The sequence below is a fragment of the Archocentrus centrarchus genome, unplaced genomic scaffold (assembly GCF_007364275.1).
Source record: "Archocentrus centrarchus isolate MPI-CPG fArcCen1 unplaced genomic scaffold, fArcCen1 scaffold_37_ctg1, whole genome shotgun sequence".
NCBI lineage: Eukaryota > Metazoa > Chordata > Actinopteri > Cichliformes > Cichlidae > Archocentrus > Archocentrus centrarchus.
Genome location: NW_022060264.1, coordinates 3,195,836 through 3,218,260, shown reverse-complemented (window position 1 = coordinate 3,218,260; position 22,425 = coordinate 3,195,836). Strand labels below are relative to the sequence as shown.

Here is a 22,425-nt window from a genome sequence, read left to right as displayed (position 1 = left end):
CATGTCTTTGGACTGTGAGAGGAAACCAGAGTACCCGGAGAAAAACCCACGCAGACACAGGGAGAACATGTAAACTCCGCACAGAAAAAAAATTTTCTGACACTCAAAAATGTCTTTTGTCGAAGTTATTTTGCCTGAATTTTTACTGTATGTAGATTTTAGGCTGATAGTTTGAAACCAGAAGGTCAGTTTTTCTGTTTAAAATTTAAAGTTTCTTTGTGCTGGTTTAATCTGAGGATTTGTGACTAGTTTGGTTCTTGGACAGCATTTTTTATACTTTCATGTTGTTGGTGATCTCTAACATATAATTGAACATACTGGTTTTCTCTGTATATTTGATTGAATTCTTGATTTAAAGCTGATTCCTTTATTTCTATTAGTCAGATGATACTTCATAGTGATTTACTCCTCTTTATGCATTTCCTGCCAGGGGGTTTTAGGGCGAATTAAGCATCTGTGCTGTTATTAAAAGTTTATGTGTTAATCTTCAAGTTCTCCTTTTCCCCCAGAGGCTTTGGGATGATGTGTGAAATACTAATTGTTGCTGACTTTATTCTAAAGATATTCATGCTACTGGAGCTGCCATGGCACAACACCTTTACACTGAGATCAGACAGAAGAGTTGCTAGAAACCTTGTCTGTGCAGTAAAAACCAGATCTTTTTCATTTTCAAATTTATGAACTAATATTAGTTTTCAGAAGCAGAAGAAAATGTGTTCCTTACACAACTGTCTCTGTGAAATGAGAAGAATAAAGATACAAGAAGGTGTGGTGATGTATATGCCTTAACAAAAGATTTTCTATAGCTTGTTAAGGCTACATGTGGTTTTGGCCAAATATGCTGTTAAATGTTGTCTGCTTGCTTGCATAGTTTGTGCATTGTGACATTCTTTAATATTATATACTAGCAAACCCACAGGAGACAGGGAACATACAATTCCACATAAATGGGCTTCGATCATTACAGTACGACGCTATGATATAGTGGTGGCAGGGTGTGGTTCTTACCTCGGCAGCAGGGGAGGGTTGGTGCAGCAGATTTTGGGGCTGTGCCAGGGGAGGCTGGGTGGCACAGCTGCCAGCCATCAGCTGATTGTGCCTCTCCTATTTTACGCAGTAGAACACTACGACCAAGGTGTGTGTAGATGAGCAGAGGTGCGGTTGACAGCAGGGAACCTGCAGTGATGTGGGATTTTGCTGAAAAGCAATTGTGAAAGCTGCAGGAGCAGCGTGTGTGCAAGAAGTGCTTTGAAAAGAATAGCAGACTGTGTTGGGCCTCTCAGTACCCTGTAAGTGCTACATTGGTGCTCAACATTTGGACCCACAACCAGCATAGCAGGTACAAGTGCTGGCACAGATGATGAGGGAGTTGGCTTTTCTAAACCTCAAAAAGAAATTTTTGGTACTTAAACCTGACCAAGTATTTTGAGTACTAAACAAACCAAACAGTAAATAAAAACCCAAGTATGAAAATAATACAAAAGAAAGTTTAAAAATATTTCTGTGTGGTGCCTCAACTACTTACACTACAACCAGCACCTCCAACTTTTTCACCCTTTAAACCTAGGAGAAAAAAAAACTCTCCCTTTGTGGTATGATTGAATACAGTGGTATACAGAAGTTTGGGCACCCCTGATAATTTTCATGATTTTCCTTTTTAAATCATTGGTTGTTTGGATCAGCAAGTTCAGTCAAATATATCATACAGCAGATGAACACAGTGATATTTGAGAAGCGAAATGAAGTTTATAGGATTTACAAAAGTGTGAAATAACTATTTAAACAAAATTAGGCAGGGGCATAAGTTTGGGCACCCTTGTCGTTTTATTGATTTGAATAACTTTAGCACTAATTATTGGAACACAAAATTTGTTTTGTAAACTCATTGACCCTTGACCTACATACACAGGTGAATCCAATTATGAGAAAGGGTTAAAGTGGCCAATTGCAAGTGTTTCTCCTCTTTGCGTCTTCTCTGAAGAGTGGCAACATGGGAGCCTCAAAACAACTCTTAAATGACCTGAAGACAAAGATTGTTCAACATCATGGTTTAGGGGAAGGATACAAAAAGCTCTCTCAGAGATTTCAGCTGTCAGTTTCCACTGTGAGGAACATAGTGAGGAAATGGAAGACCACAGGCACAGTTCTAGTTAAGGCCCGAAGTGGCAGGCCAAGGAAAATCTCAGATAGGCAGAGGTGAAGGATGGTGAGAACAGTCATAGTCAACCCACAGAGCAGCTCCAAAGACCTACAACATCATCTTGCTGCAGATGGTGTCACTGTGCATCATTCAACTATTCAGCACACTTTGCACAAGGAGAGGCTGTTTGGGAGAGTAATGCAGAAGAAGCCTTTTCTGCACACACACCACAAACAGAGTCACTTGACGGCTGCTAAAGCACATTTGGAAAAGCCAGCTTCATTTTGGAATAAGGTGCTGTGGACTGATGAAACTAAAATTGAATTATTTGGACATAACAAGGGGCGGTATGCATGGCGGAAAAAGAACACAGCATTCCAAGACAAACACTTGTTACCCACAGTAAAATTTGGTGGTGGTTCCATCATGCTGTGGGGCTGTGTGGCCACTGCAGGTACTGGGAATCTTGTTAAAGTTGAGGGTCGCATGGATTCCAGTCAATCTCAGCAGAGTCTTGAGAAAAATGTTAAAGAATCAGTGACAAAGTTGAAGTTGCGCCGGGGCTGGATACTTCAACAAGACAACGGCCCTAAACCCTGCTCAAAATCTACTAAGGCATTCATGCAGAGGAACAAGTACAATGTTCTGGAACGGCCATCTCAGTCCCCAGACCTGAATATTACTGATAATCTGTGGTGTGATTTAAAGCGGGCTGTCCATGCTCGGAAACCATCAAACCTGACTGAACTGGAGACCAGAATCAACCAGAATCCAGACTCTTATTGGAAGCTATAGGAAGCATTTAGAGGCTGTTATTTCTGCAAAAGGAGGATCTACTAAATATTGATGTCATTTTTCTGTTGGGGTGCCCAAACTTATGCACCTGCCTAATTTTGTTTAAATAATTATTGCACACTTTCTGGAAATCCTATAAACTTCATTTCACTTCTCAAATATCACTTTGTTCATCTGCTATATGATATATTTAACTGAAATTGCTGATCTGAACAACCAATGATTTATAAAGGAAAATCATCAACATTATCAGGGGTGCCCAAACTTTTGCACACCACTGTAGATATGAAACCTGTACAAAGACAAACTATGTTAATGCACACATCAAACAAAAGCCTTAATAGTGCTTGTCCAAGTATGAAAGCAGCCATTAAACAGGGTTATGTAACAGCAAAATAACCATCATCCACATATCAGAACAACAGACTTTGGTTAGTTTTTGTTTGCATAAGCTGGTGCCTTCTTTTTTGAGCAGGAAGGGAGAGAGGCAGAGAGAATAAGAAGAGACAGCAGAGGAGATGATGAGAGTGATCACAGATGAGACACCAAATGAGCTGCTCAAGAGGAGAGTATCGGGAAGAGAGATACGACTCAGAGCCAGCACAGTTCAGAAGGAGCAGTTTGTCACACAACAGAAGCAGAAAAGAAGAAAGGCAGAGTGTGAGCAGGGCTGGTCAACTGTCAAAACTGAATGCAAGCTTTGCAACATACTGTTTAGCACATGACTGTTTCACCCACATCAAGGCTCTCCTTCTTTCTGAACCACTTTTTCTAAGATTTTGATTTCATGCTGTGAAAGGCAGCCTATGTACGTACCTATGGCAGGAAGCTTCTTCTAGAGCAGGAGTGGGCAACAGTTTCTCACACACAAATTAACACATGGTCTTCATGAATATGAAATAACTAAAATCAGTTTGTGTTCTGTTATGACCTGTGGGCCTGAGTGAGGCTGTTTTTTCTGGTGTAGCTAGCACAAACGTTTATACCACCACAGCACAGCTCTGCATGACCAAATGAAGAAATGACAGGCTAACATTTATGCTAACATTTATGAATATATTCACAAATGTCCTTAAGTTTAGAATATCTGGAGTTAATTCCAAGTATTAGTAGTTGTTCACTGAAACTCTTAATATGAGGTCCAATTACAGCTGAAGAGTTGCACTCCAATGATATCTTGATTGATTTAAAATCCACTGTGTTGGTATACAGAAGCAAAACGACATGAAATGTATCACTGTCCAAAAACTTATGGACCTCACTGTATGTTTGTAGTGATTCCTGCTCTGAAGACTGTGAGGTCCAAGTCCATTCTAACAACAACCTGCAGCAGGTGGAGAAATTCTAGTGTTGCCATGCCATGGTCCTCGAGGTTGTAGAGCAGAATAAGGACTACCACATGCTGAACGCGACAGTAGAGTTGAATTATCAGTCCAAGGGGTGAAGAACTAAGCAGAGAGTCAGGTGATATTATTTGTCCATTATTTGTCACAAAGTATATCCGTTATCAGCTCTCAATATACTTCCCCTTTGCCTCTATCTTGCTACACTTATTTAGTGTGTGTGTGTGTGTGTGTGGGGGGGGGGGGGTCCTTTAGATTGCCTTTCATTTATTCATTTTACATCCAAAATAACTCAAATCTGCATTAGGTAACTTTTTTATGGATTAAATAGTTTTTCATAACAGAGTTTTGTTACTTACAAATTAGACCATCCCCACCTCTCAGCTGCCTCTTACAGCATGTGGACTGATTTCTGTGTGCAGGATGCAGGCGACATTTTTCAAAGGATGTGTCTGTGTTTGCTGGTGCTTTGGTGTCTCTCTTCTGCTCCCTCAACTGTGAGCAGCACTTTCTTAGATAGACTGTAAAGCAAGTCCATTTACTAATGTCAACCAACAACTGGCTCCCAGCTCCACTCAACAACAAAGCAAAAACCCGTGTGGCTCCAGAAAGTGTTTTTGTTAGTGACAGCATTAGCAAGAGTCCAAGCTGTCACCATGGGTATCAACCGATCTGTTAATAAGCTAAATCTAGCTAACATTAACCAGGAAAAAAAAAAAAACTCTAATGAAGCCTGTCTGCAGGGCATTTGGGATTTTCAGGATAAAATCTAACTCTCAGTCCTCTAGCCAATGTTAGCTAATGATGCCTACTAACACAGATGTATTGTAAGCAGTCTCATGTACTGTGGTAGTTTTTCATTTCATTCATGTAGCAGTTATATATATATACACACACATGTCTATATCTAGTTGTCTAGCTTGCCACATTATAACCATATCATTATAACTTATGTATAATAGCAGACTGTATTGACTGAGGCCAATGTTAAATTATGCACTGATACAAAGCAAAGACTTTTACCTAAAGCTGTATAGTAGATATGCAATATCTGGCATCGGTTGCTCTATCATGTCCAGGTCAGCTTTGTTGATGTTATACTGATTCTGAACACAATGGTCTCCCAGATGTTATAAAAGGAACATGAAATATAGTACATAAAACACTGCAATAGAATGCCAAACAGTATATATACAACATTTTTTGTTTTGCTTTGTTTTTTTTCACCTAAATAGACATAATTTACAAGAGTAACATTTACATCCAGAGCCAGGTTGCACTGGACTCCCCCAAATTACGTTACCTCGTTTCATTATGCCAGCTTTCTGAGATGGTGAGGGTTCTAAGACTTTGATTTTAAAGTGTAATCTGGATGTATTTACCTAGTAACTCTGTAATAATTGTAATTATTATTATTTTTGCCAAAGTTGGATAACAGCTCAGTGTGTTTTATGCTGTAGAATTTGTTTGCAGTGTTCTTAGTAATAGTCACAAATAACAGAGAAATGCATTGGTTTCTGTCAGATAATGCAACAGAGACTCATTGTGGGCTAATTGTGCTTGCTGTCATGTGCCCCCCCTGCCCCAGTCCCAAGGCCCTTTGTGAGCCAGGAAGAATCCTCTATGTATCCATCATCACTGTTGTGGCCATTGCTAATTTACACATGGTGTGTAAGCAACAGACTGTTGAGTGTTCATTTAATGCCCCGGGTGCCACTAATAATGATTTTCTGAGGTTGAATAGTTCTGAAGAGGTCCTTTAAAAATGGTGCAATTACTGAGTAAAACTCTAAAGATTTCTGTGCTAAGCCCACAGTGTTTTCAGTTTCCAATTAAAGCTGAATGTCTGCGGGGTGGTGTCACCCCCACCCCCAACTATGTGCACGTTCAGCAACCACATGTTGCAAAGGCCTGCCTTGGGTGGGATTATTCATCACTGAAGTACTAGTGAGTACACTGAATAATTTATAGGGCCTGGTTTATCATTCATGAATATCCTCTAACCTCGGGGTACGATGAGATAATACTCCCTATCAAAGTATGCATACAAATGTCCAAGAACATTCAACTGAAATGCTTTCACTGAACTGGTCATTTACAATGTCTAAATCAATGAAAAAAAAAGACTCACCAGCTGTTGCTAAATAACTCAGTGACTCTGTGAGTTTAACAATATGTGATAACTGCAGGATTTCCCATTTTGACATAATTTTCCTTCGGTTCTACTTCCTCACTCTAACTTCAAAGATTGGAGTGCTGCCCTTGATGAGAAGCAGGGGAAACTTTTAATTATGAGGCACTAAAGTCTGGAACAGAGTAATGCTCTACTGATGTGGACCTTAATCAAAGTGTTGCCTGGACTCTTCAAACTGAGAAAGACCAAATCCCTAACACCAGATAGTCTCTAAAGAAAGGCATAATTTCACTGCATGCACATGACTTTGAACTTAATTCTGCTTCTCAGACTCTAGCAGAATGACCCCAGCATCAGTTCCAGTATCATGATAGCTGTTCATCAAGCATAGTCCACTCAGTCATGTGTCAGCAACCATATTCCTGAAATGTGTTTTGAAGCATTATAAACAGCTGATGGAATGTCCAGCACTGGCATTAGATGTGAGCAGTAATGGCAGCCTTCATGGTTCAAGCTCCACATTATTCCCTAACAACTCTAACATTTACAGACACTCAGCAGAACCTTCATTGCTAAAAAATAGTTCTCTGATCACGTGATGACATACACTGATCAAACATAAATTATGATCACTGGCTGATGAAGTGGATAATACTGATTATCTCTTCATCATGGTTAGTTGGTGGATTATCAGGGATCAAGTGAACATTTTGTCCTCAAAGTTGATGTATTAGAAGCAGGAAAAATGGGCAAGTGTACGGCTTTGAGTGAGTTTGACAAGAGTCAAATTGTGATGGCTAGACAGCTGGGTCATCTCCAAAACTGCAACTCTTGTAGGGTGTTCCAGTTTTTCACTGGTCAGTCAAAAGTGGTCCAATGGCCAAGGCTCACTGATGCATGTGGGGAGTGAAGGCTGGCTCATGTGGTCCGAGCCAACAGAAGAGCTACTGTAGCTCAAATTGCCAAAAAAAGTTAATGTTGTTTCTGATAGGAAGGTGTCAGAATATACAGAGCAACACGGTTTGTTGTGTATGGGGCTACATAGCTGCAGACCAGTCAGGGTGCCCATGATGACTCCTCTCAACTGCTGAAAGTGCCAACAATGGGCACTTGAGCATCGGAACTGGACCACAGAGCAATGGAAGAACATGCACTGACCTGAATTACGTTTTCTTTTACATAATGTGGATGTCCAGGTGTAGGGAACTCCTGACTCCTGGGGTGGCTGTAGCTCAGGAGGCAGAGCAGGTCACCTACTGACCGGAAGGTCAGCGGTTTGATTCCTGGCTACTCCAGGCTACATGCCAATGTACCCTTGGGCAAGATACTTAACCCCAAGTTGCTCTCCGACGCAACCGTTGGAGTGTGAATGTGTGTGAAAGTTAGATAATAAAAGCACTTAGCTTAGGTAATCATGGAAGTGCTTGTATGAATGGGTGTGAATGGGTAAATGTAAACATGTTCTATAAGCGCTTTGAGTGCTCAGACAGAGTAGAAAAGCACTATATAAGAACCAGTCCATTTACCATTATGGGAAGAAGGCAAGCAGGTTCTGTTGCTAACATCTTGGTGCAGATATCACAGCATACCTTCAGGGGTCTGGTGGGCTGCTTTGGCAGCAAAAGGAGGACCAACACAATGTCATGGAATTAAAATACAGTGACGTTAACTCCAATCATTAGCCTTTAAATACAGGCCTATTTCAGTCATATTAGAGAGAGTCTGTAGGCAAAAATGCATAGCATTGTGTGTGTGTGTGTGTGTGTGTGTGTGTGTGTGTGTGTGTGTGTGTGTGTGTGTGTGTGTGTGTGTGTGTGTGTGTGTGTGTGTGTGTGTGTGTGTGTGTTTTAATTAAACTCATTTTAATCAAACACCACATTCAACAAAGTTAGGACAGGGACCAACAAAGGAACAGTAACATTAAAAAGAGGAGGTATTATAAAGTAGTAACTGATGTTTATATTATTTAATTAAAGAGCAAGCAGATAGGTAGAGTAGAGACAACAGTTTGTGTTTCACTAGTGTTTAGTTTTGTTTTCACTTGTTGCGTTTCTTGGCCAGATTTAGGCACCAAAACGTGTTTGTTGGCTTTAGGGGACAAAATGATTTCAAATACATGTTCGAAGTAATTCCGGTCTCACTGATGCCACCACACCGAATGTAGTTCAGAAAATGAATTTTTGTTATTTAAACAAATTACATAAACAAATTACAGTTAAAAATTAGCAAAGATTCTTATTTTACTTCAATTTACATATGAAGTGTTCCCCATGTATTCATATCCAGGGCTGCGTGGGACATTGCAGTGAGTGTAAAAACTATAAATATGCGAGGAATAGCTGATTGCCACATTGTTTGCTGTCTTGGTGGAACCTGATTCGCCAGCCTACCGAGACTGTTAACACATAAGCAGATTTGACGGATTTAAGCTGTTGCCTTCTGATTCGTCTACTTTGTACAGTTACTCCTTCAGTAGCAAGCTAGGAAGAATTGTGGACAGAATGCAACATCAGTTTGGCGGTGATAACAGTCGGTCAAATTTCAAGAAAGGGTTTATAAGTGCGGGTAACGCGAGCTGCCTGGCTTTGCGCATGGAGAGCGGAGCGCACCGGTTTCAGTGCAACTACTGAGCGCCTTGGATGACGCCCTCGGAGGAGAACTTAGGCCGACTTCACCTGTAACCTTTCTACTTTCCTTAACGGCTTATAGATGAAAACGACCCCGGAGGCAACTCTTCGTAGGACAAGGAGCCCGTCAGTCTGCGGCGCACGGCGCAAAACCGGCGACCATGTCGGACAACTTCACGGATTTTAACAACGACACGCTGCCGGCGGCCGCCGTCACACATTTAAACTTCCCAGCTCTAATTTTCGGGATTTTCTTGATCATCGTCATCACTTGTGGAAATGTGCTCGTGTGTCTTAGCGTTTACTTGGAGAAGGCTTTAAAAACCACAACAAACTACTTTATAGTGAGTCTAGCTTTTGCAGACTTGCTGCTGGCGGTGCTGGTTCTCCCACTCTTCGTTTACTCAGAGGTAAGACCCATAGGTGATTACCCAACAGGCTTTCCAGGTCAGCATTTATTACAGTATGTGCACAGATGAGTGTCAGTCCGCCTGCGACGGGGAGAAAGCTTCCAACAGTAGCGCTACATCTCCAATATATTGCAGTTCAGATGCAACATCAGAGCAAATGAAAGCGATATAAAGACTGAAAACCACACAGCCTGGCATAAACTATAAGACACTCAAAATGACTTTAAAGACAAATACATAACTTCCAAGACTGAAGAGATGCCACAAACAAACAAAAACCAGCAAAAACGGAAAAAGAAAGAAAGCCAGAAACGCATCCATAATGACCTCAAACACATGCCAGTTACAAAGAAGCCCGAAAGGGGCTACAAATAGATGCCAGATAACTACAGAGATTTCAAACTATTCAGTTCCATTCAGTTTTATTTATTATTATATTATATTATATTATATAGGAAAAACTCCCTGTTACTAAAGGATGCAAAACAAAAAGAGTTGCAAATGACCACAGAGATGAAAAACCACTGCAAAGAAATGGAAATGAAGCACAAAAACATCTACAGAAACTACTACAAAGAGATTCTAATGACTTAAATGACTGAAGAGATGCATTATGGCTTATATATAATGGCAAAATGATGAAACATTACCAAAGAAAAAGTCAAACATATCCAAAAAGATGCAAAATGTCATTTTCTAATAATGTGCCCAGTCTCCTGACATACAGGTGGAGGAAAAGCTGTTGTCATGAGTTAAAAACCACACTTTAAGTGTTCAGGTTTTTAATAATTACCACAGTTCTGCACATGTTGCAGGTGTTTCAGGTAAAATTATGATTAGGATCAACACGTGGACTGATGTGATTCAGTGTGTTTGCCAATGATACTCATTAGAACCAGTACATCATGACACAAAATAGAGGCTGCTGTCCCTGCCAGGTCTTTAATCAGCATAAATTAAGGCCAGAAGGGGCTTGATTCTGATTTTGAGAAAATGTATGATCCATATTTCACAACATGAATAATGGTATAATCTAGCCTTTGTTAAAGCCTATCAACAGGCACCTGCCTGCTTGCCCATGTGTCTAAATATAATAGAGATTTCCCGCTGAGGCTTCCCCTTAAGTCCTCCTTAATTAGCTGCGTTGGTGCTCTCGTTACCTGTGCCAGTGGACGCAGCCAGTTAATCTTCAGAGTGTCACATCAGTGGTTTGCCCATATGCAGTCACTGGATTAGAAAGTCTGTCTGAAAGTTAAAGCCTACAATGCTCCCCTGAGGAAGTCAGGGGAATGAAGAAGAAGAAGAAGAAGAAGAAGAAACAGCCTTTATTGTCCCACAGAGGGGAAATTTGGGTGTAACAGCAGCCGCAGTTATTATAAATATAAATAAAGATATAATAATTCACACTATTAAGAAAAGAATATATATAAAATCAACAAACAATATTAACCTTAATACTACTAATAATAATAACACTATATACAATGTACATGATGTGCCTGTGTGTTGAACCTTAACAGGCCGGACTATTTACAGTATATTATATATTATCCTACATTGTGTAGGCTATTGTGGTTTTTGTTGGGAGCAGTGATGGTTATAAAGTCTTACAGCTGCTGGGAGGAAGGATCTGCGGTAACGCTCCTTTGTGCATTTAGGATGCAGCAGTCTGTCACTGAAGGAGCTCTCCAGCTCAGCAACAGTTTCATGCATGGGATGGGAGACCTTGTCCATCAGTGATGTTATTTTGGTCAGAGTCCTTCTGTCTCCCACCACCTGCACTGAGTCGAGAGGACATCCTAGGACAGAGCTGTGCTTTCATGCAGGAATGTTTGTGACCTGCTCTTGGTGCACGCACAAGAGGATTAGGAATATTTACAGTGGGTTTCTGGGCAGCTGTTGACTCATGATTTGTGTGTTTTTGTGTTTGATTGTGTGTGCGCAGTTCCAGGGTGGAGTGTGGTCCTTGAACATGCTGATGTGTGATGGACTGATGACCATGGATGTGATGCTGTGCACCGCATCAATATTCAACCTTTGTGCTATCAGTGTTGACAGGTATGTGTTCCACTGCTCCAACGTGTTTGTTTTTACTCTCAAAGCCAGCAGAGGAAGAGGAGCGTGAAAGCTGAAGACTAAAAATGCATCCAAATATGGTACAAGACATTAGATACTGTGATTAATCCCTCTACTGTTCTGGACTGAAATACTTGCATCTAGAAGGGCACTCAGAGTGGATACCTCACCCACCCCAAATTTTCTATGTGCTGATACTATGCTGCAGTAGATACCACCCAATGTTGTTGTACTCTGTCAGGTTCAGCTATATTTTGGCATTATGCTGTCATGTCACTGGCTTTATTTCTTACTCTACAGGATTGAATCATTTTAATTTTCCGCATTCTGGATCATTAGATCTGGAATCCTCCTTCGATCATGAACAAACTTTGCTATCTGACAGAACGTTTGATCATCTTGCACCTAATTCTTTTTAGAGGATTCTGATTTATCTTCATAAGGTTTGCCACAAATATGTGAATATTATCCATACAGTATCTCACAATAGTAAAGAATCCTTTTACAAAATCCTGGATCCAGATCACCACAAAAATGTAAACAATTGTTCCTTGTACCACCCCCAACAACTCCAGAAATTTTCATCAAAATTCATTCATAATTTTCGAGTTATCCCACTAACAAACAGACCAATGTGACCGAAATCATAGCCTCCCTCCACCTATTGGTGGGTGAGGTAACAAAGAAGAAAACAGCTAGTAAGTGGGTAAAAGAAATCATATCTTGATTGCATTCACCCATTAATATGGCTACTGTAGCTAACTTTGCAGTCTCCACCTCACCTCTATTGACTTTAGAAAATAAATCATATTCGGGGCGGGGTGGGGGGGGGGTATCAAAAGGCACAAGCTCATTGCCACTTTTCAAAAAGCCTGATTCACCATAAGTCATTGCAGCTTTACCTTTCATGTCTGAATAAAACGACAGAAAATTTAGCTGCTTAGAAATGATATTTCATCAGCAGCATTAGATCATTTACCAAGCTGCTCCAATGGAGGTTTGAGTGCAAGTTAGTGCGACTCACAGAGCCACAGCAGACACTGAGGCAGCTTGTCTTTTAAAGGCATAGCCAGCCTAAAACATTCCCCTTGATCCCCACAGTAAGTAAGTAAACTCATTGTCTTGAGGATGCTGCTGACTATACTACAGTAAGCATATTGATCTTGAGTCTAGTGACGATGCCATAATTTGCCCAAACCTCAGCAAATAGCCACCTAAAACCTCCTGATAACCTCAGTAACCTCCAAAAACCAGATGCCTGGACTTTAATATACACAGGAACTTAAATTATGAAATTATAATTAAATTACTGCTTTAAAAATATAACTTTGAAGTTACAGGAAAAACTGGACTGAAAACCATGCAATATAAACTTCATGAAAATCTGAGGTGCAGAATAACTTGGAACAACTGTAATTACTGTAAGAATAACTGGTTTCCAGTGTTGTAAACAGGCATCCAGGCCTTCCTGATCCATCTTCCAGAAGTGGAAAAAAGGCTACATTTTTCCTTGGATAATAGACCTTGGTTTCATGATTGCATTTCAGCAAATGCAGTCCGTCTTTTGTCTACCAAAAGACAATTTACCAGCATTTAGCCATAGCCTTGTCAAGAATGATTGGATAATCAAATTCAGACTGCACACAGACTAGAAATGGAAACCAGAATGCTTCTGATCCCTTGTTTCTTTAAAGAGATCACTCTGTTAAACATATTCTTGTTATCCCTTCTTTCTTTCTGCAGGTTCATTGCAGTGTCCATACCACTAAACTACAACCGTAAACATGTGGACCATCGTCAGCTCATCCTGCTGTCCGCTACCTGGCTGCTGGCTTTAGCAGTGGCCTCACCTGTCATATTTGGAATCAACAATGTACCTAACCGTGATCCCACTGAGTGTAAATTGGAGGACAACAACTATGTGGTCTATTCCTCTGTCTGCTCCTTCTTCATTCCCTGCCCCATCATGGTTCTGCTCTACTTTGGGGTTTTCCGTGGGCTGCGTCGCTGGGAGGAGGCTCGTAAGGCCAAACTGCGAAGCAGCATTGAGGCTTGCAGGAAGCTGCAGCACGCCGCCGTCACCACGGCACTGCCCCCGCTGCAGGGCACCATCCCCGGACCTCTGCCCATGCCTCTGCCCAGGATCATCGAGAGGGATCTAGCTCAGTCTCGCATGGATGATTCTGGCGACTACATACAGCAGGAGATTCCTTATCCACGACAGTACAGGGAGAACTCGGTGCCTACAGTGACATTCAGCCAACAGCAGCAAATAAAGAAAAGAGCCAAGCTCAACAGCAGGGAGAGGAAAGCTATGAGGGTGCTACCTGTCGTAGTAGGTGAGTGCCTTCATTCATAAAGCAGCAGCAACTGAGCACCATTAGTGATATCAAGCTTGAGTCCAACCCAGTACTTTACAACACTGGATATATAGTTGGCAGAAGCTGCTAATGGGATCCCTGCTGTGATAACCTGCAGTGCAGGATTTGATTTGTAGCTCTGCAACTGCAGAAGCATGTTGAGGTAAATTCCTATTATTTCTTGCAGACTTTTTGCAAAGTTGTACTCAGTTTATGTTCATTCATCCACTGAATAACACACAGCGATGATCATGGTCAGCAGGAGGCTTATAAGATCTCACTCAAAAGGGAGAGGGCTCAGTGTTCCTTTAGTTTCTGTTGTGTTGTCACTCTCATCATTAGTCAACTGGCATCAGAAACATGTCGGGAAAAGCAAAAAGCAGCTAATGACAGTTCTCGGAATTCTCTGTTCAAGTACTCATCAGCTATGCTGCAACCTTGGAGCGTGCAAATGAAGCTGCCCTAGTTTTGGAGTAGCCCAAAAAATATAACCTCAACTCAAGTTAAAAAACTGATTTAACACCTTTCTTACTTTATGCAAGTTCCCAGATGGCAAAGTGACTCCAACAGTGGACTGTCTGGAGACCAGTACTGATTTATTAGCTAGCTGAGGGTTTAAACCCTCCAAATCACATTACAAAATAAAATGTACTTTGCTTCTTTGCTTTCAATTTTGTCTTTAGATTTTCATATTTTTAGTTGCAGCTCTGGAAGCCATGAGTCTGTCTCTGCAGGTCACCACCAGTGCTGACAGTGTCACTTATGACTGTCTCAAAACACGCAGCGCCGCTTCAGCTTAAAACCTTCAATCCAATTATTGTGTAACACATGATCTCGCAGTCACACTGTGTCTTCTGTACGTGGACTGGAGAACAGGCAAAGATCCTTTTACAGTTGTGACCAGTGATTCACCAGAGATGACCCAGTTTAATTCATGAGATATACTCAGATATATAAAGAAGAATCTGTACAAACATTTACAGCTGCAACGTTTATGTAGATTTTCAGGCAACTATTTCAGTTACATAGACCAGTGTACTGACCGTAAAACCATTCTAATTAATGGAAACACACAATCAAAGAATGCAGGGCATAAGTAGAGGTACACAACACAGGGGAAAAAAAAAAAAAAAAGAACACCAATAGAGTTGTCATATTTTATGTAACATTAAAACACTGAGATTTCTAATAAGGGAGCTACAGTTGCATATTTTTTTCATTAATTTTAAGAGTCAAAAGCTCAAATATTGACCTCCACACTGATGTGGGAGTCATTATTACAGGGTAGGACTGCCCTGAATCATAGCCCACTCTGTTCCCCTGAATGGAGGACTCTAATGAACACCATAATTTACTAAATGAACACCCGGTTTTATTCAGTGAGACTTGAAACTAGTAATTGAAACTGCATTTTATATACAATCTGTATGTATAAAGCACATTCATCCATCCATCTATCAATCCTCTTCCAGTTATCCTTTTCAGGGTTGCAGGAGCCTATCCCAGCTATCATAGGGTGAGAGGCAGGGTACACCGTGTACAGGTGGCTAGCCTGTCACAATTAATTCATAAGTAATGTTTCTGATCAAATAAAAAAAATGAGAGATTTGGTTAGAGTTCTACTGACCGTTCACTGAAAAGGAAAAGGGAGAGGGAGCAGATGAGACATTAAAAGAGATACTGGAGAAGTTCAAGAGGAGAAGGACCCCAATGCAGGACTCCAGACTGGCTTAACTTAATCTTCAGCTTTATCGCTAGAACTCAGGGCAAAACTGGACTGGACTGGACTGGAGACAGCAGAACAAACTCACTTGAAATAAGAACACAGACAGGGTGCACACAGCAGGAGGGAAACTACAACAAGGACACAACACAGAACAAAGGAAAATGCAGACAATAAATACACACTAGGCATACCTGTCAAGTTTTGTATTCAAAAATACGGGAAATTTTCCGCTGCTGAAAATAGAGGTCACTATATGACGTCATCGCCTAATTTGCATAATTTTTCATTTGGCTGTACTGTAGTTGCAATCGAGGCTGCAGGAGAGGAAAAAACATCTTTAGAGGGAAAAAGTGAAAAAAAAACACCATAAATATGTTTAGAACTACAAATAAACTTTATGAAATAACTTAATAACTTTAATACTTTGCCTAGACCCACATTACATAGTTAAATTTTGTCCCGTATTGTTTAATGTTAGAATATCAAATTTAACGAAAACACTGTGGGGTGCGACTGCTAGCTACGTTCAACTCTCCTCCTTTATCTGGGCCACTGTTGCCAACCTGTGTAAGAAAACTCGCGGTCAGCTGTCTCAAAGGTTGATAAAGGCCGAAGCGAGGACCGGGGATGGGAGCGGAGGGAGCGGGTGGGCAGGTGTTTAAGTGAAGCGGCACAAGAATGCTTTTTTAAAATAAAAATAAAAAAAAATTGAAAACTGAAAATAGGGAACAATACGGGAAAATAAAAATAGGGGATGACGGCGGGACAGAGGGGTAAAATATGGGAATTTCCCGGCCAAAACGGGAGACTTGACAGGTATGCACTAGGGGATTAGGACACACCAGGGAAAACAGCTGAACACAATCACATTAACAAGACAGAGGAAGCAAAACTGAATATAGAGCACAAGATACAACAGACTGTCAAAATATAACAGGAAATGACTAAATACAAAGACCAGGACTAAGAACTAAGACACTTGAACTTGACACAAAAACCAGACACAAAACCAGAGAGAAACATCAGGGAGTCAGGAATTAAATACAAAAACCATGACACAGAACAGAACTCAGGTGACTAAACGAAGAATCAAAACAGAATCTGAATGTCAAAAAATAAATAAATAAATAAAACAGAAAACACTGGGTCCTAGACCCAGGACCAAGACAAGCTTAAATAAGTCTTTGTCACAAAAAGGAACAGCAGATATGGGACCAGGAACCAGTTTTCAAAACTGAGCAAAGTATTTGGAACATAAAACTTAGTGTGACTACTTTATCAGCATAGACTCTTTTTGTCTTAAGATTTTACTTCTGCTGAGAAAGAAAATGATGAAGTTGAGCAAGGAGTCACATTTCATTCATTTGGCTCATTATGAATCCATGTTGTGAGAGCCTGCCTACCCGAAACCTTTAATAGAGCACAGTGTGTCACACTTTATATTAAGTTTACTCAGAAGTAGCTTGGCGTGACCAGGCCACTCACACTGTAGTGGCAAAGAAAATGATCTCTTGTCTCTTTAATTTTTCCTATGTGGTGAATCCCTGTAGGCCATTTTATGGCAATTTTGTATCATTTTTTTCACCCTGCGGAGGTCACAAGTCTATCCCAGAGAGAGAGAGAAAACCATTTACAGTCACACTCCACACAGAAAGGCCCCAGATGGGCAAAAGATTTCAACCTAAGAAGTCCCGGTTGAGAGGTGACAGTGCTAACTACTGCACCACTCTGTCACCCCATACAAATATAAAATAATGATATGATGACCTATTTCCCCAGAATGTCAGTGCCGCAGGGACATCACATTACTTTACCCCACCACCCAGGAACAGAAAAAGAGATTGCAACCATATTCTATATTTTTGCTCAGATGCTGACTTTGTGGCACTAATTTTTGGTGCCCATCTTGAAATTGTGGTCATTGTATTGTGTAGATTTTCTGTGCAACCAAGTGGAAGCTGTTACACAGATCACTGAATTAATTGACACAAAAAGTAGAAAAAAAAAAAACAAGGGAAAGCTGGTTTTGGTAGCTTGTTGTGAACTGAGGGGAGTAAGGCAGCTGGAGAAGAGTCTAGACTGGCATATGGAGAGCTGGAGCTATGGTTGAGTGGCGAGTTAGGTGGAGCAGGAGTTTGACAGACAGAGACGAATCCACACAGCAGGGGAGACTGAGCTGAGCCAAGACTGGTGTGTTGTGATGGTTCAGTGTCAAAGGAGTTATGGGATGCCTGGGTACGGAGTGGAGAGCAGGGGATGGAGATGGATCAGGCAGATCTGCCGGTTAGATGAAAGACAAAAAGGAGACGTGCATAGTCTAGGTTTGGTGTGAAGCATACAGGCACTGACAGTTAGCCAAGTCTACAGTCAGGCTGAGTGGAAGTGGCAGAGCTGGGTATTTAAAGGGCTTGATGACTAAATAAGCTGCAGCTGCTGAGGCTCTGCTCTGCTTTCAATACACCTGCCATACACACTACAAGACAGGGAGAGACAGAGAGGGAGGGAGGGAGCCACTCCAGGACTGATGACAGGTCAACTTGACCCAGAATGGGATGTTGAGGGGATGTCGGATTTTATAACTACGATGAGTAAGGCTAAATATTGATCCTAAATGTCAGGATCAATATTTAAACCCCTCATCCATATTGTGGTAAGACGTGCTCTGGTGCTTTTGTGAACCTGTTGGTTACAACTTGAAGAGATGCAAAAATAAAACTTTCCTTTCATTTTTTTCGCAGGTTGCTTCTTGTTCTGCTGGACTCCATTCTTCGTGGTCCATATAATGCGAGCCGTGTGTCTGACATGCAACATCCCTCCAGGTCTGATGAGCACCGTCACCTGGCTGGGCTACGTCAACAGCGCTCTCAACCCCATCATCTACACCATATTCAACACAGAGTTCAAGAAGTTCTTCAAGAAGTGCTTCCGCAGCTGCTGCTGACAACAGATTTCCCTCCACGGACTCTGTGTTGAACTAAAGGCAGGAATGAGGAATCTGGGAACAGGTTTTTGGAGGATTTTCAGCATATATGACTCCTATTGGAAAGTCAGAGGCTTTCACTTTTGTCAGGTTGTCTTTCTGACAACCTGATTTAAAATTTAAAATTACAAATATAAGTTTCGTGTCTGATGATGTACTTTTGTGATCTCGATGGATTACTGCCTAAAAAAAAATAACAGTGCTTTTGTGGAAAGTTACAGAATACAGCTAACATAGCCTCTCCTGTCAAAAACCAATATTTCACTTTGTCTGCACACCACTTTTTTTGGTCCATCAGCCTTGGCTGGCTGGGGGTTACTGTGAGCCAGTTCCAGCGAAGGACGTGAGGATTTGTATAGAGCCTGAGTAGCATTACTGCCTGAAAGGATAATCTCAGGGCAAAACATCTCCAAGGATACCGAAAGACTGAATAAGCTTCAACAGAGCAGAATGACAAGCAGCTGAAAGCAGCTTCATGAGCAAACGGTTGATCTGAAATCACCCACTCATGCCCACTGTTACGAATAAGCATAAGGCAATCGTTTGGCATTATGTGTTTCTTGCAGACAGATAATGAAGATAAAACCAGGAAATACGAAGCTACAGCCAGCAGCTGGTTAGCTTGACTTAGCTTAGTGTAGCTTAGCCTAGCTTAGTGTAAAGGTTGGAAAGAGTGGAAAACTGCTATTGTGGCTCTGTCAGAGGTACTGCACGACCTTCTACACCTTGTCTACTTTTTTAATAGAGGTTTGTGTTTTTGATACCAGATATCACACAGTGCCTGCATTTATTGGCAGTTAATTTCATGTAAATGATGCACTGAATTTGTTTCTCCATACACAGAAAAACTAGTCTTTCATTTTTCATTCATGTGTTTTTGAAACATGTTTACACTATACACTTGAGAACGTTTGCAGAGAAAAGAGTCTTCATCACTGAAGCCTTTTCCCTCTTATAAGTCAAACTTTCTCTAATAGATAGTTTTGGAAATTATTTGTATTTCTCCATACTTTTATTCATCAAGAGATTCTAGCTCTTTTGTCTACTTCCATACTTACATCGCCCTTTTTGAGCAGTATCAAGCAAAGTTACATGAAGTGCATAGTTAACTCCATATTTGTAAGACATTTTGGGTGAAACTATATATAGTTTATATGATGGTGTTGTTTATCCATGTTTAATTTTCATTTAATACTGTAGAAGCCTTATATTATATGTGATCAGAGGTACAGCAAATTGCAAAAGTTCACAAAATGCTGAAGGTAATGGAAAGTTGCAAACAAACGCTGGTAAGTGCACACCTTACCATGCTGACCATGAGACACCACCCTGATGAAATTCATGTACATCAGTACACAGTAGTGTACTTAGTGTTACATGAAAGGGTATTAAAGGAACTCCTGATCTGTGTCAGAACACATTTTATGACTCATTAATATAGAACATGAGGTATTTCCAAAGGGTTAGGATACTATTACTTGCTAAATGTATAAAGTTTATTTAACTTGGAAAACAAAACAGTGGCATAAAATCACCCATTTTTAGCCTCATGCGGGGTTATAAGTCCAGCAGCTTCTTGGACCAGCATGGAAGTCTTTGTCACCTTTCTATTAGGATGCAGAATCCAGGCTAGCAGTGCGCCACCTGTTCCAGTCTTTACACTGATCTGAGCTAAGCTACACAACTTCTGACTAAAGCTTGAGTGTGTTTGTCTGATTGACTGGAAGGATATAAATGTGGTTGTGTTTCTTCTATTTTCGGGCAAGAAAGCAAGAAAATGTGCACCAAAGCGCATTGTTCCTACAGCACACTCACTGCTGCTGATGATTTTAACTGTTTAATTCATTTTGGCTGGATGGAGGGAAGTAATGTTTTTCCTTCAGAGAAAGAAAAATTTTGCAATGAGGCCCAAAGTGTAAAAGATCAGCTACATTCAGCCAAAATCCAGTCATGAACTGCTAACGTGTTATGAGCCGCTGTAAATTACTTAAAAGATTTACAATACAGAATGTGGTGAAGTTGAAACGAGCTTACTGTGGCTATTTAAAGTATGTTTAACATGTGTATTGATGAAAGCATTCAGATAAATTTAGTAGCTTTATGCCTTAAGTTAAAAATTTTGAAGTTGTCATGGAAATAATGAGTAGTTTATTCCTTTCTCTGCTTCAGTGCTAAAGGGATTACATGTCTACATAAAGTTACACAAATTAAAAAAAAATGCTGCCTGACTAACTCTGAATCTTTCCACTAATTATGTTATTACACCTAATTATGTTATTATGTATTCCTGCCACCATGACAGTACACAGTATTTACGTATTTACTCATTATGACAAGAAACCAGTCATGTTAATTAATTCTTTATAAAATTGCTATATAATATCAACTTATGAATGTTGATATTTTTCATAAATAACTTTACCCTGTTTTTATCTGTTAAAATAATAAAAGCTTAAGTACTGCATATTCTTTCTACAAACATTCATTTCAACAAACATTTTATATATAGACACATTGGTTTTGCTTGTGACATGTAATATGATTGTAATATATGTTGTAATGGGGACAAGTTACAGTGAGCAAAGGTCTTATGTCAGGGTGAAGTTGAGAATAGTTTTGTGATATAGGAGGAAGATATCCTGTGAGAATATAAGATGAAAAACTGGGCCCCAGATTGCTGCTTGACAAAATTTTATTTAAAACATGTTCATTTATTTTCCAAATAATCTCAAACAGAACTGTAGAGTTTGTAATTGGGCAATCAAAAGTGTATACTTGACGTTGAATGAAACCTTTGAAAGAAACCTCAGATTGAGCAAAGTTTTTCCAGATTGTGTCTTGACAATGTTCCACATTAATCATTGTAAAGGTTTGTGAAAATGTTTTATTCTGTTCTGAAACCTGAGTGGTATTTCTACCACTCTATGTATGTTTGATTACTGACTGTGCCTATTGTATGCCATATCCACGTTTTATGTGGAAACCTTTCTAATAAAGCGTGTCATCTTTCTAACAGTTCCAGTTCTAGTGGTCTTCATCTAAAATCTAATCAGCTCAGTTTGAGGTTGATGTGGTGGGTGAGTGTCATCTTTTAAGGTGCTAGAATGTATCGTTCCAGGCAGACAGACCAGATTCCAGATGTGATTTTAGATCATTCTCAAGGACACTGAGTATGCCAGTGCCATTTGTAAACATCAATTTAAATCATTCGAGTATCTTTGTCATCATTTTGCATCCTTCTTAGCCATGGTGTGACTCTTTTTGAAACCACTTTACATTTCTTTGCAGTTAAATCAGCACTAGTTCTTCTCATTTCACTTCATTTTTTTCAGTGGAATTGGTATATGCGTTTTATTGCCAAATCAAGTGTTCCGATCACTTCCATGGTCACAGGTATATGAAACCAAGCACCTCGGCATGCAGACTGCTTCTACAAACACAAAATCACAGGGTGGGATCAGCAGATGCTGAGTGCATGTGGCTTTCAGATTAGCTCAAGAACAGTGCGTAGAGAGCTTCATGGAATGGGTTTCCATGGCTGAGCAGCTGCATCCAAGCCTTACATCACCAAGCACAATGCAAAGCTGGATGCAGTGGTGTAAAGCACACCGCCACTGAACTCTATCAGTGGAGATGTGTTCTCTGGAGTGACAAATCACGCTTCATTGTCTGGCAATCCCATAGATGAGTCTGGGTATGGCAGTTGCCAGGACAACAGTACTTGTCTGACTGCATTGTGCCAAGTGTAAAGTTTGGGCTATGGGGGGATTATGGTGTGGGGCTGTTTTTCAGGAGTTGGGTTCAGCCCATTAGTTCCAGTGAAAGGAATTCTTA

At 40.5% G+C, this 22,425-nt stretch overlaps 1 protein-coding gene across 1 annotated transcript; it reads left to right on the top strand.

The window, feature by feature from the left end:
• The first annotated feature begins 8,955 nt into the window (after nt 1–8,955).
• drd4b (dopamine receptor D4b) lies at nt 8,956–21,604 on the top strand. The gene is made up of 4 exons (XM_030724589.1): nt 8,956–9,449; nt 11,395–11,507; nt 13,269–13,864; nt 18,350–21,604. Exons 1-4 carry the CDS (start codon nt 9,201–9,203, stop codon nt 18,550–18,552), a joined length of 1,161 nt encoding a protein of 386 aa, XP_030580449.1. The 5' UTR covers nt 8,956–9,200; the 3' UTR covers nt 18,553–21,604.
• Nucleotides 21,605–22,425: the final 821 nt, after the last annotated feature.